General features: G+C 49.9%; 1 protein-coding gene across 20 annotated transcripts in view; it reads left to right on the forward strand.

Annotated features, from left to right (window-relative positions):
- NCOR1 (nuclear receptor corepressor 1) overlaps positions 1-13868 on the forward strand; it is a 1907529-nt gene that overhangs the window by 1372554 nt on the left and 521107 nt on the right. For all 20 annotated transcript variants that reach the window (XM_086955042.1, XM_086955041.1, XM_086955040.1 and 17 more), the window contains one exon: positions 3989-4129. In XM_086955042.1, the coding sequence (XP_086811168.1) occupies positions 3989-4129 (141 nt within the window). The remainder of the gene's footprint in view (positions 1-3988; positions 4130-13868) is intronic.

Below are 13868 nucleotides of genomic sequence, written 5' to 3' on the forward strand. Positions count from 1 at the left end.
CCACTCTCGAAGATGCGTATTTTCACATACCCATTCACCAAGCGCACAGGATGTTTCTTTGATTTGCAGTAGCCAAGAGCCACTTTCAATTCAGGGTTTTTTACCCTTCAGACTTTGCTCTGCCCCAAGAATCTTTACCAAGGTGCTGGCACCGGTGGCAGCTTTCCTACGGAAACATCATTTTCAGGTATTCCCATACCTGGACGATTGGTTGCTGAATGCCCCGTCCAGGGAGGCTGCGAGAGAAGCAGTCAACGCATGTACAAACCTATTCCAGAATTTGGGTCTTACTCTCAACAGAGAGAAGTCATCTCTAATCCTGTCCAGGACGGCGCGTTTCCTGGGGGCCATCTTGGACTCAACTCTCAACAAGGCCTTTCCATCCTTAGAAAGGCAGGAAAAACTGCAATCCATGCCGCTGTTATTGAGAAAAAGAAAGTGTATTTCAGTACGCGGTTACAAATCTCTTCTGGGAGTGATATCTTCATGCGTTCCTCTGATACCTCACTCCAGATTGCGGATGTGATCTCTTCAGGAACAGCTAGACAAACATTGAAGGCAAGTTCACGGCTCATTCGACGACAAGGTGATGATTACTGTGGCAATGAAAAGAGCAGCTTTGTGGTGGATGAAGCAAGAAAACCTTTCCCGAGGTCTATCCTTCGTAAGCAATCCGGCTCCTCAAGTGGTAACGACGGATGCTTCACTGGAGGGCTGGGGTGCGGTGCTTCAGCGGGCATTGGTTGCCCCAGCACCGTCATTTTCACATCAACCTCCTGGAACTCAAGGCAATCAGGCTGGCACTACAGGCATTTCTCCCAAGACTGCAGGGATCGGCGGTTCTCCTCCGCACGGACAACGCCACGGCCATGAACTACATAAACAAGGTAGGGGGTACCAGACCTCTTCCGTTATCTCAAGAGGCCCAGAAGATTTGGGAGTGGGCTATTCTTCACGGAATATCGCTGCAGGCAGAACATCTGCCAGGAGTACTAAACGAAAAGGCGGACCGACTCAGCAGGCTGTCATCAGTCAGCCATGCATGGGAGCTGAACCTGACGATACTGGACGACATTTTTCATCGGTGCGGCAAACCCTCAATAGATCTATTTGCCACCCCAATCAACTAAAAATGCCAGTTTTACGCAGGCAGGCTTCACCATCGAGGATCATTAGGGAATGTGCTTTCGATAGCTTGGTCAAGAGCATTTGTGTACGCCTTTCCCCCCCATTCCGGTGATTCCGAGGCTGCTCAAGAAGATCAAGGCAGAACCGTGCAAGATGATCTTAATAGTTCCTGCTTGGCCGAGGCAGTTCTGGTTCATGGAGCTACACCTTTTGTCTCTGGTTCCTCCAATTCCTTTACAGGCGCTTCCATATCTTCTCACAATGTCCCACGGGCAGATTTGGCATCCGGATCCAGGTTCTTTACACCTGACTGCATGGCTCCTGAGCAGCGAGAATTCATAAACCTTCCCATCTCGAATGAGGTAAGAGAAGTTCTGTCTCAAGCTAGAGCCCCTTCCACTAACAAGACTTACCATTTGAAATGGAAAAGATTTTGCATTTGGTGCCGGAAGGAAAGTGTTGACCCTTTCTCTTCTCAGCCTCATCAACTTCTACCTTCTCTTGTCCTTGGCTAAGGGAGGTTTGGCTCATTCATCAATAAAAGTTCACTTGGCAGCAATCTCTCGCTACAGACGCAATGCATCTGGACCTTCTCTCTGGTCATCCAGGATTATTAAGCAGTTTCTCAAGGGCTTATTCCGAGTCTTTCCCCCGGTGAGGCCTGCGCCTCCCACATGACATTTGAATTTGGTTCTCGCACAGCTTGTGAAAAATCCCTTCTAACCCATTCATCGGGCGGACATGAAAGTTCTTTCTTGGAAATTGGCTCTTCTTCTTGCCCTCACATCGGCAAAATGCATTGGGGAATTGCAGGCTCTCACAATACAGGATCCTTTTCTCCAGGTCAAAATATATACTGTGATTTTAAGAACTAATCCGAGGTACATACCAAAAGTACCCTCAGACTTTCACCTCAATGAACCTGTGATTCTCAAGTCTTTCTTTCCTCACCCTTCCACACCAGCGGAGTGGTCACTCCATTCTCTGGATCTGCAGCGGTACTTGAAATTTTATTTAGATCGCACCAAAGGGTTTAGTAAATCTTCTCCATTATTCATAGCTTTTGGTGATCCTCGCTCCACAAGATCCGTGGCTTCATCTACAGCTCTCTCGCGGGAGTACACATTAGAGCCATTTGCAGAGCTGCGACTTGGAGCAACACGCACACCTTTACGAAGCATTACTGCTTGGAATCCTTGACACAGGAAGACACAGCTGTGGGCCAGGCAGTCCTGAGGAACCTCTTCCACTGATTGGTGAGCTTTCCCTACTATCCCTCCGTCCTATTTCTACACATTTTGTATTTACTTTTAGTACAGATTGATATTTCGATATGTGGTTTACTTCTCTTATGAACGTACGGATACGAACACGTTTCTTTATTTATGTCACAAAATGTGCTTTATTGCTTACTGCTAGCTACTCTGATACAAGCTATGGGAATCTATGAAAGTTCCAATACTGGGACAAGAAAACAAGTTACTTACCTGTAACTTTGGTTCCCCAGTATTGGTAACTTTCATAGATTCCCATAGCTTGTATGATTCCCCGTCGTCGGAAAAGGAGTCTCGGTAAACAAAATAACATAGCAGTAGGTACAAAAGAGAAAGAAAAAGGCCTCATTCCCTTTCCCAAACTTCTCAGCACATCAAATCCGCACTGATGCCAGTGTGGGATTTAATGTAAAATGCACCAGAGGGCATCTTAGAGATGCCCTCTGAAATCCGAACCTACAATCCACATCTGGGCTGAGTGGCTGCAGAGGCTGCCACACAAGACATGTTGCTGGACCCCTGTGTGAAGAGCCCCCGCTCTCCTGGGCCTGCAACAATGCACATCCTGGGCGAGGTGCTAGGTCTCCTCCCCCAGGATGGGCAGGGGAAGCTTCAAATGCATGCCGCCTCTGTGAGCTTCTCCAGGCCATTTGTTGTACCAAGCAACTGACCCCCACCAGTTCTAACCCCCACTCTGGCTGGAAGACTGGCGGGGAAAAACTACGGCAGGAAGCGGGGAGGGTGTCAGCCCCACCCCTCAGGTGGGGGAGACGAGGTGAAGCACGACCCCGGGCTCCAGCCATCTTGTAGATGGGGAGTCCTGCCCAATCCCAGCTAAGCTCCTGCCCCCCTCCCACAGGAGAGGATCAGGCTAGGTAGTGTACTCACCCCAGGACAGGGACCCATTGGTCCCTGTCCTTGCCCTACCTGCAACACCCCTAAATTCAGTATTTAGGGGCACCCTGAATCTTTTTGCAACCCAGTCATTTATTTATTAACTTTTCAGCCTTCAATGAAGTAGTTTTGTAATATGGATTTGTTAAAATTCTAGTCCTCTTTTTGAGAAAGTACTCTAATTTGCTTTATAGACATTACCCGTAAAGCAGAGAAGCAAAATCTGAGAAGTTGGTTCTACAATGAAAGGCGGGAAAAGGAGGGTTTTTGTGAGAGCTAGAGCAGAAATGTTGGAAAATATTTGAGCCACCTAAGTTTCAATGGAAATTAGAATGACTGGCTACTATATTTGAATTAATATGCCAGTATTTTTGGTGCATTTATCAACAAAATACAAAAATACTGGTTGGTCCTCATTTAACTATCCATAGAAAGTCAGACAGGTATGTGCATTGACTAGGTTTTTTAAAGTTTGGGGAGGTACAATCTAATACAAAATATGTATGGTAAAGTTCACTTTAGCCTCCATAGGCATGTAAGCATTATAGGTTATAAATAAATATATATCACACAAAAGTACCATTTGATGAGAACAGAACAAGTTTCTTCTAACAGTCATCAATGCAGGAAACTTCTCATGTGTTTTTTTTTTTTACCTCATTTGCTTTGCCTAATTCTTTCCTATTCACCAGCCATGAAAAACACACGGGAAGGCACCAGAAGTCCTCGGACACCTCATGAAATAAATATGAAGAGAACCTATGATGCTATGGAAGGCAATCTAAAGCATGGCATGCCAGTCAGAGACACCCCAGTGTCCGCCCCAATGGAAGGTATATTCTTTCTAAGATTTTCTCACGTGTGAAATAGGGGGGTTTGATGAACTGCGGGTGTGGGTAGGTATGGGCTGAGTGGGCTGTTTTTTACTTGATATAGACATCTAGGATTTTTGTATTGCAAGTTCTGGCTCAGGTAATATTGAGTGAGAGTGATTAAGCTGTATGCCATATTGTGCGTTTTATGAAGGATATCTCGGCGAGCCACTTATGAGAAACTAAATTCACAAGACACGTAAATAGCAGAACTTGTCTAACTGGATTACATTTTACTGTGATACTTAAGTTCCCTAGATTGACTGAAATGTAAATAGAGTTGAGATCTAAAAGGATACACACATACACCACACACACCACACACACACTCAGTCAAACTCACTTTATAGGGTTAATTAAAACCATAAAAGCATGCTGCATTTAAAACACAATAAAATGTTATACAAATAATACAAAAACACAATCATCACGAAATACAGATAAAGCGAAATCTAAATCATCAATATACACAGGAATTAATTGAATTTACAATATACTAATTAATAGCGGTCCTTCTCTTTTTCCTTATTCTGACTGCTGCAGTCAAAAAACTAGCTATATTAAATAAATTCCCAAACATTGGTCAACATTTATAAATATATAAAAGCAGGTCTAGTCTGTATAAAACCTTGGCCTTTTCAAATGGGTAAAATGAACAGATTTTGGATGTGCCAAAAATGCTCACAAATTAAAACAAAATGCATTGAGTCCTGAGTAGAAAAATTATCACATGTACAAACATTCAGGTCCTCCAGCTTTTCCCATCCCATTGGTTCAGCAAGGAATACATGTAATTGATTCAGTCTGAATATCACCAGAAGGAAACGGTGATGCTGGTTAGTAACTATATTTAGATAGGGTTCAATTGTTTGTGAGGTGGATAACAGCTGGTGTGCCCGCACAAGAGGCTTACTTAGTTCCCTAGCGCCTCTATCCATTTGTGATAATTGCAGGTACTTGCTTTTAACCCAAAGCATGTCCACCTTTAGGCGTTTCTCTGTGGAGCTGAATATCTCTGGTCTCCCCAATCTAAGATGCAGTCCTTTTCACGTTGCTTAACCTGGGTATACTACTTGCTGGGTCAAGAGCTTAACAGTCGTGAATAATTTCGCTGTTCATCACAAGCTCCGGGCTTATCCAAATACCTATCCATTTAAGTAAATGTGCCATTCCTATAATATCTGATATGAAGCCTGAACCTGTTTCTTGGAGGATATTATAGGTAGATGTTGCTTGTGGCACGGATAGAAGATTTCTTTTCCACTATTTGGGTATCACTAGCTTCTCTGTATCCCCAGAGACGGACACACACACAATATAAAGGGGAAAAATAACAATAGTTTAAGTTAAATTCACCTTCAAGAAATGGCAGTCTAGCAAAACAAATAGGAATTCAGAAGATCTCCTGAACACCAAAGCATGAAACCATTCCACTAATGCGAAGGAATGTGGCATGGGAATTATGCTGTAAACTGGTTTCTGATAGATATGCTTTCTCGCGATTCTGGGAGCAGCAGGGCATTTGTGTATTTTGTACAACTATTCTTGTTTACTCAAATATTTTGTTTGGATTTCAGGGGTGCAGTGTTTCTCATCACAAAGCTATTAAAGAGTCACTTGATCTGCCCAATTTTACCATCCTATAGTTGGGTTTGAATCATTAGTTTGGTTTTCACTTTCATTTGTATTGTTTGTGTCAAACATAAGCATGTCTCTGAGACCCTGTTGTAGACCTGAAGCTCGCAATTCAACACACTGCAGATGTCCACTTTTTTCTGCAGCTTAGATGAAAATTGTTTGTCTGAGAGATCCCTGCTTGGCAAAGCTGTGTATCCTTGATGTATTTTAGATTTATATCCTGTGCTATATTCTGCCATCTCGATATTGCGGTCCAGAATTGTATCTAAAATGTTTTTTGACGTCGACCAGAAGTATCATAATTATGATGGTGTCATTATGACTCCTTATAACATCAGCCTTAAACCCACCTTTTTTAGATCATTTCTGCTGGTGGGTTCAGAAGTGAGAATTGAAGATTCAGAGTGTCAGTTGAATAATACGTAGGACAGTATTTGATGATTGGAGTGTCGATGAGGCAGGTTATTTCTGTGGTCTTCTGAGAGATCAGCAAATCACTGCTATAGGGATTTTTTCCATTGGGACGCTATTTTCTTGATTTTGAACATAGAGAATACTTTGCTCAAATTCTCTCCTATTTACCATCAAAAGTTTGCATTCAGTGGAGTTAGCCAAGGTGGGCACACCTCTCTTCCTCACTTGTTTTTCCCACCAGTTCTACCGCCCAAAGTGGAGGTCAGAACCAGTGGGTACCAGTTGCTGGAGCAGCAAGTGGCCTGGGGAAGCTCACAAAGGCGGTTTGGTCTGGTTTGTAAATACGGGGGCGGAGGGGAACGGGTTTCTGAGCGTTGATAACGTACCCTCTCTTGTGTTCTGAACCACCCTCGTGAGGTCCCCTGTCGATTTCCTAAAAAACAGTTGTTTCTATTAGGATCTTCGAATGGTGTTCCTCCTGTTCCCATAACCGTCAAAAGGATTCAATCCACCTTCACCATCAGATTCCAAGGTATCCGAGAATGTGAGCATTTAAAAAAAAATGTTTTTTAGCGGTTTTCACAGTTATAGATCACATACATATATAAACTAGTTTGGCACATTCCAAGTTGCATAGAAGTCATCAGGTAAAACAGTCAAGGTGTATTCAGGTGTTGATTTTTAGTACGTTGCATCTCCATTTCTATTGTTGAGGAAATGCACGTGAGGATTTTTTTATTGGACCAATGTTGGTAGTCCCCTTGGTTGGTATAGTCCCTTAATGAGTTGTAATATTGAGCTCCTAAGTAAGGATATACTGTCCCCGTAGAGTTTGTCAGTTTTTTCTTGATGAGATAATCACTGATGGAGTTGAGTTCAAGATTGACCTCCTTTAACTTCCTCTTAGCCTCATCAATGGGACTGTTTTTCCTAAGAGTTTACTCTATTTCTGCAATTTTTTTTAAGAGGGTTTCTACTACCTCCCTTGCTGTCTGAATGATGAGGATCATAGGGTCTCTAGAGCAACGGTTAGCAATGAAGGACCATTTTTCCAGGAACTTCCTAATTTCTACAGATAAGCCAGGGATGTTTCTTATTCTAAGACCTTTAGGTATGACCCCGAGTTTCAGATATTCAAGCATGAATTCCGCATGCGACTCAGTTCTTCTGCCTTTCTTTTTTAAATTAAGTAGTTTGAACCATTCGTCATTGCTTCCTTTGTTGATAGAGAATGGACGGTCCGAGGAAGCACTCTGACCTGGGGTCTCACTTTGCTTTCATTTTCTATGATCCCACACATATTGGATCGTTCTTCACTTTCAAACAATCTATTGGTGACAAGTCTCAGAGTTCTATCTTGGGTTGCCTAAACTCTGGAGTGTTTTTACATGTACGATCATTTTTACTGTTCTATTATGTTTTGTTGTTCCTACTTTTGGCGACATGTGTTGATACAGAGCCCCTGCACTATATATTCAGCAACCGTGCATGTTCTACAGATGGCTTTAAGCCACTGATTTAGTTGCATTCCCAGCTCCCTAATGAAGGAATTCTCTATGTGCTACTTCCGAAACGCACGCCAACTCTTTTCTTTTTGAAACCTGTATGAGCAACGTTTTGATTAACTGAACATATAGAATTCATTTCTAGTGTGTGTATTCTTCGTGTGTCAATATTGTTTGTTGAAAATCCAAGCCCAACACCCGATGGTGATCAATGCATAGTGTGTGAATCTGCAGCTTTACATATCTGAAAGAAACAGGTTAGTATTAGATTCCTTACCTTAGAATATCCTCAGACGTTAGACTGGATCTGGAAACTTTTGCGTAGCAGTACCCTAGCACGTCGGTAGGCGTTGCCTGCGTCGTTGGTGCTGGAATGACGTCGCTGGAGTACTTAGACACCGCCCTCGCGCGCTGATGTCAGTTTTTCTTTTTTCCACGCTAGCAATCGCCGATCCGGAAAAAGTGGTACCCTTGGTCAATTTTGACTAAACTTTTTCAATCGTTTTTGGTCATTTTTCGAAGTCTATTGACTCCGACGGTGCCGGTAGGGATGCCCGGGTTCAAACCCTGCGTCGACTGCAACCGACTCCCATTGCCGGTGCCTTCACTGTCTGGGCCCCGACCACGACGACAAGTCCTGCTCCGACTGCCGGGCCCTGACGTTCAAAGCTAGACGTGAGCGGTCCCGCAAGCGACTCGAGCTCCGGCAGTCGGCCCGCGCTGCTCCAGGTCCCGGTCCGAAAGGAGGTCGAGGGACCGGTCGCGGGGTCGGAGTCATCATAGCTCCGGGAGTCGTCACCAGTCTTCGAGCTCGAAGTCCTCAGGTAAGAGGCACAAGAAGTCAGAGGCATCATCGCTCTTCCGACTCTCCCCGTCGGAGCCGCAGGCGTCGCGACCTGCTTCATACCCGTCGGTCCTTGGGCAGAACGCGACCCCTGAGGAGATAGAGGCCTTCCTCATGGCCATGAGGTCGCTCGCTCCTCTGTCTGGTTCCGCGGCGCCTTCGGGCCCAGTGGCCCCGACTGGGGGCCCCAGTGGGTCGGGTGCTTCGGCCCAGATGCCGTTGGGTGCTTCGGTCCCGCCGCCGATTTTGGTCCCAGCGCCACAGGTCCCCGTTGGATCCAGGTCGTCGCCGGTCGACTTTACGACCTCGCAGACCCCCAGGGTGTCGCATCCGGCGACGCCGTCCCCGATCCAAAACCTCGATTTGGGTCCGGCGTCAGACCTGCGCCGCTCTGCACCGTATTAGACGCCGCTAGGAGATTTCTACTTCTATCACCCGGCCCATCCTTTGGCCCTGAGTTTCAGGAGATGGGTGGCGAGGGGGATTGGGAGGGGTCTGAGGACCCTCTGGCACAGGAGTGCCAGTCTTATCAGGACTGGACAGGTGAGCTAGGGGAGGCTAGTGGTCTGAACACCTTGCCAGACACTGGTTTTGTCTCCCCTCCTACCGTGGCTACGGAGGAGGGGGCTGCCTATAGTGTGGTGCTGACGCGGGCGGCCAAGGCCTTGGGCCTGGTGCTCCCCGTCACAGCCGTGAGGACTAACCTCCTCACTGAGGTCCTTAAACCGCAGGCAAGCTCGGCTAAACCTCTGCTGCCGTTTAATGAGGCCTTGTCTGACGTTCTTCTGGGCACTTGTTCCAAGCACGCTACAGATCAGCCTGTAGATGGGAATGTGGCCAGACGCCACCGCCCGGCTCCGGGCGACCCTTGCTTCGTGTCCACCCACCCCACCCCCGAGAGCCTGGTCATCTCAACTCCCAGACCACATTCCCGACGGCTCCCCCCGATCGGGAATTCAAGAGGTATGAGCAATACGGGAAAAAGGTATTCTCCCTAAGTTTGGGGTTGCGGTCAGTCAACAACGCGTGCTTCTTGGGCCGTTACACCCACTCTCTGTGGGACACGGTCGCAGACGTGCTGCCATATTGTCCGGAGGAGGCCCGGACTAAACTCGCCCAAGCCCTTGCGGAGGGTCGAGATGCGGGCACGGTATTACATCCGATGTGGGCTGGATACCACGGACTCACTGGGCAGAGCGATGGCAACGACCGTGGCGATTCGTCGCCACGCCTGGTTGAGGTCCGTCAACTTTTCGGCTGATGTCCAAAACACCCTTATGGACATGCCGTTTGATGGCTGTCTCCTCTTTGGCGACAAGGCAGACCATGCGCTTGAGCGCTTTAAGGGCTCCAGGGCTACGGCCAAGTCCTTGGGCCTCTCGGCCCCACACCAGCAAACGGCTGACTTTCGCTCCTTGCGTGGCCAAGGATGGGGTGCCCCTACACGTCCTGCCAGCCACGGGCCGCAGACTACCATCCAGCGCTGTGGCGGACGTGGAAACCGCCGTGCCGGCGATCTGGGACGACAGGGAGGCCAGTCCACACCTCCTCCTGCAGCATCCGCCTCAAAACCCTCCTAGTCCGAGCTTTCAGGCACATGCGACACCAGTGGGGGGCAGGGTTCGCCATCACCACCTCCACTGGTGCACTGTCACATCGGACAGGTGGGTGCTGCAAATCGTCCGAAGGGGCTACTCCCTCCCCTTCGAGGCGTCTCCTCCAGCCATGCCACCGCAGTACCACCGCGTGTCGGGGGATCACTTGAAACTTCTACAGGAGGAAGTTACGGCCCTCTTGGCCAAGGGGGCCATCAAGCGCATTCCTGGGCCAGAAGTAGGGTGTGGTTGTTACTCCCACATCTTTCTGGTTCCCAAGAAGGGCAAAGGGGGCCTACGCCCTATCTTGGACCTGCGGAACGTGAACCGCTTCCTCCGGAAGGAGAAGTTCAAGATGCTGACACTGGCTCAGGTCTTAGCTGCCCTGGACCCGGGAGACTGGATGGTAGCGTTGGACTTGCAGGACGCTTATGTTCGAGGCATATGAGCTGCAGATCGTACACTTTTGCAATAGATCTCCACCTGGTGTTGGGCTCGGATGATTGCAGGTTGTTGTCTTCTTGGAAGAAGTCTTTGTAGTCACGAGTTAGGTGACTCCTCCCTTGGACAATACTGCGCATGGTCATCGACTCAATCCTCAGATGTTTTTTTTCCGCCACTGGGTTCGGATGAAAGTTTTCCGCGCCGGCTAGATAAGACTTTTTCAGCAACTTCGAAGCGTGAAACTTTATATAAACATTTTCGACATCGAATACACTTTTCGACATCACCAGCTACATTCCGGTGTATCGACGCGGGCCGTTGGGCCTATCCGCGCCGTACGGCCTACGCCTCAAGGACAGAACTCCATTCAAGAGATGGCCGGTATGTCGAGCAAAATTCCCTCATAGCGACCATCACGAGGTCTGCAACCTCTGTCTATCGCCGGAACACGACGAGTCGACCTGCACAGCCTGTGCATCCTTCCGATCGAAGAAGACCATTCGGGATCGGAGGGCACGTCGACACGAGATGAGGAGATCAGCGCCAGCACCGGAGGCCATCTTTGAGGAGGAGATCGTCGGAGAGGACGTCTCCGGGGACGAGGATCCACTCGTAGATATCTCCGAGGACGAGGCTCCACTCATCGCCGAGGAACACTCGCCTGATCTCCAGATCATATCGGGGGCAGAGGACTCAGACGACTCGATTCCATCTCGGCAGCCCGTGAGTACTCTTGCCCCTTCACAACATACACTACCCAAACCAAAGACAGCAGTTGGCACTCCGCCCATGGGGCCCAGTCGAGACCGAAATCTACCCTTAGATGCCCCGCCTTCAGGCTCCGCTCCGGGGAAAAAGACTACGCCTTCCGGTACCTCGGCACCGACAAGACCACATGTGCCAATTCCACCTCCTCCATTGGCACCGAAACATCCTTCGAAACCGAAGCCAAGACGCCCCTCGGTGCCCAAAGACAAAAATCCTTCGGCACCCAAACCAAAAGACACATTGGTGCCGAAGCCAAAAACTATACCGGATCCGAAAGCTTAGACTCCGAAACCTTCCGGTTCCAAGAATAAAGATGGAAAGCCAGAGTCCGGCGCCGCAGGGCCAACGAGACCTGTCTCCACGCCGAAATCTCCCAACATCGGTACCAAAGACTCCAAGGCCTGATACAGAGACACCTAAACCCAATATCTGAAAGAGACACGTTGGTGATAGATTCCTTACCTTAGAATATCCCCAGGCGTCAGACTGGATCCGGAAATTTTTGCGTAGCAATACCCCTGCGCGTTGGTAGGCGTCGTCTGCGGCTCCGCGTCCGTCGTTGGCGTCGTTAGCGCCGGAATGACGTCGTCGGAGTACTTAGGCGCCGCCCATGTGCGCTGACGTCAGTTCTTCTTTTTTCCGCGCCAGCTAGTGCTGATCCGGAGAAGCTCTACCCCTAGTCATTTTTTGACTAAACTTTTGATCTTTTTGGTGCCGGTAGGGATGCCCGGGTTCAAGCCCTGCTCGAAGTGCAACCGACTGATGTCGGTCATGGACCCCCATCGCCGGTGCCTGAAGTGCTTAGGCCTCGATCACGACGACCGCACCTGCTCCGACTGCTGGGCCCTGACGTCGAAGGCTAGACAGGAGCGGTACCGCAAGCGGCTCGAGCTCCAGCAGTCGGTCCCGTACCACTCCAGGTCCCGGTCCCACGGGAGGTCGAGGGACAGGTCGCGAGGTCGGAGTCATCGCAGCTCCGGAAGTGGATACCGGTCGAGCGGCACCTCATGGCCATGAGGTCCCTCCTTCCTCAGTCGGGTTCCATGGCGCCTTCGGGCCCATCAGTCCCGACCGGAGGCCCTAGCGGGTCGGGTGCTTCGGCGCCACCGTCGACTTCGGTTCCGGCGCCGCAGGACCTCACTGGATCCGCTTCCGGATCGGGTCGTCGCCGGTCGACCTTACGACCTCACCGGCCCCACGGGTGTCGCCCCCGGCGCCCGCTGTGGACGCCATCGCCAATGTCCCCTACGGTCCGACTCTGGTGCCGCTTCCGACGGCCTATGGAGATTTTTATTTCCACAAGGAGGCCCCGTCTGCTAATCCTGTTTTGCAGGTTACGGGTGACGAGGAAGATTGGGAGGGGTCTGAGGACCCTCTGGCACTGGAGTGCCAGTCTCAACAGGACTGGACATATGAGCTTGGGGAGGCCAGTGGTCTTGACACATCGCCAGACACTGGATTTACCTCCCCTCTGACTGTGGCTTCGGAGGAGGGGTCTACATATAGTGTAGTGTTGACGAAGGCAGCCAAGGCCTTACACCTTGAGCTCCCCATCGCGGCCGTGAGGACTAACCTCCTCACGGAGGTCCTCAAACCGCAGTCAAGCTCCAGCGAGCCTCTGCTGCAGTTCAATGAGGCCTTATGTGACGGTCTTGTGGGCACTTGGTCCAAGCCCGCCACAGGTCCACCTGTGGATAGGAACGTGGCCAGACGCTACCGCCCAGCCCCGGGCGACCCATGCTTTTTGTCCACCCATCCCACCCCCGAGAGCCTGGTAATCCAGGCCTCCAATTCCCAGACCGCATTCCCGTCGGTCCCGGCCGACCAGGAATCCAAGAGATACGAACAGTTCGGGAAGAAGGTGTTCTCGTCTGTTACCTTAGGGCTGCGGTCTGTGAATACCGCCTGTGTCTTGGGCCGGTACACCCACACTCTGTGGGACACGGTTGCGGAGGTGCTGCCACAATGCCCGGAGGAGGTCCGGGCTAAATTCGCCCAAACCCTTGCGGAGGGCCGAGATGCAGCACGTTATTCCATCCGGTGTGGGCTGGATACAACGGACTCACTGGGAAGGGCAATGGCAACGACGGTGGCGGTTCGACGGCACGCTTGGTTGAGGTCCGCCAACTTCTCGGCCGATGTCCAGGTCACACTTCTGGGCATGCCGTTTGATGGCCGTCGCCTCTTCGGCGACAAGGCAGACCATGCGCTGGAACGTTTTAAGGACTCCAGGGCTACGGCCAAGTCCTTGGGCCTCACGGCCCCACGCCAGAAAACGCGTGCCTTTCGCTCCTTTCGTGGCCACGGAAGGGGCGCCCTCACACATGCTGCCAGCCACACGCCGCAGAATGTTCAACAGCGCGGTGGCGGCCGTGGAAACCGCCGTGGCGGCGGTCGGGGACACACACCTCCCTCCTCAGCACCCGCCTCAAAACCTTCCGAGTTTTCAGGCCCATGTGACGCCTGTGGGAGGTAGGGTTCACCATCACCTC

The sequence above is a fragment of the Lissotriton vulgaris genome, chromosome 2_1, assembly GCF_964263255.1.
Source record: "Lissotriton vulgaris chromosome 2_1, aLisVul1.2, whole genome shotgun sequence".
In the NCBI taxonomy this organism is placed as follows: Eukaryota; Metazoa; Chordata; class Amphibia; order Caudata; family Salamandridae; genus Lissotriton; species Lissotriton vulgaris.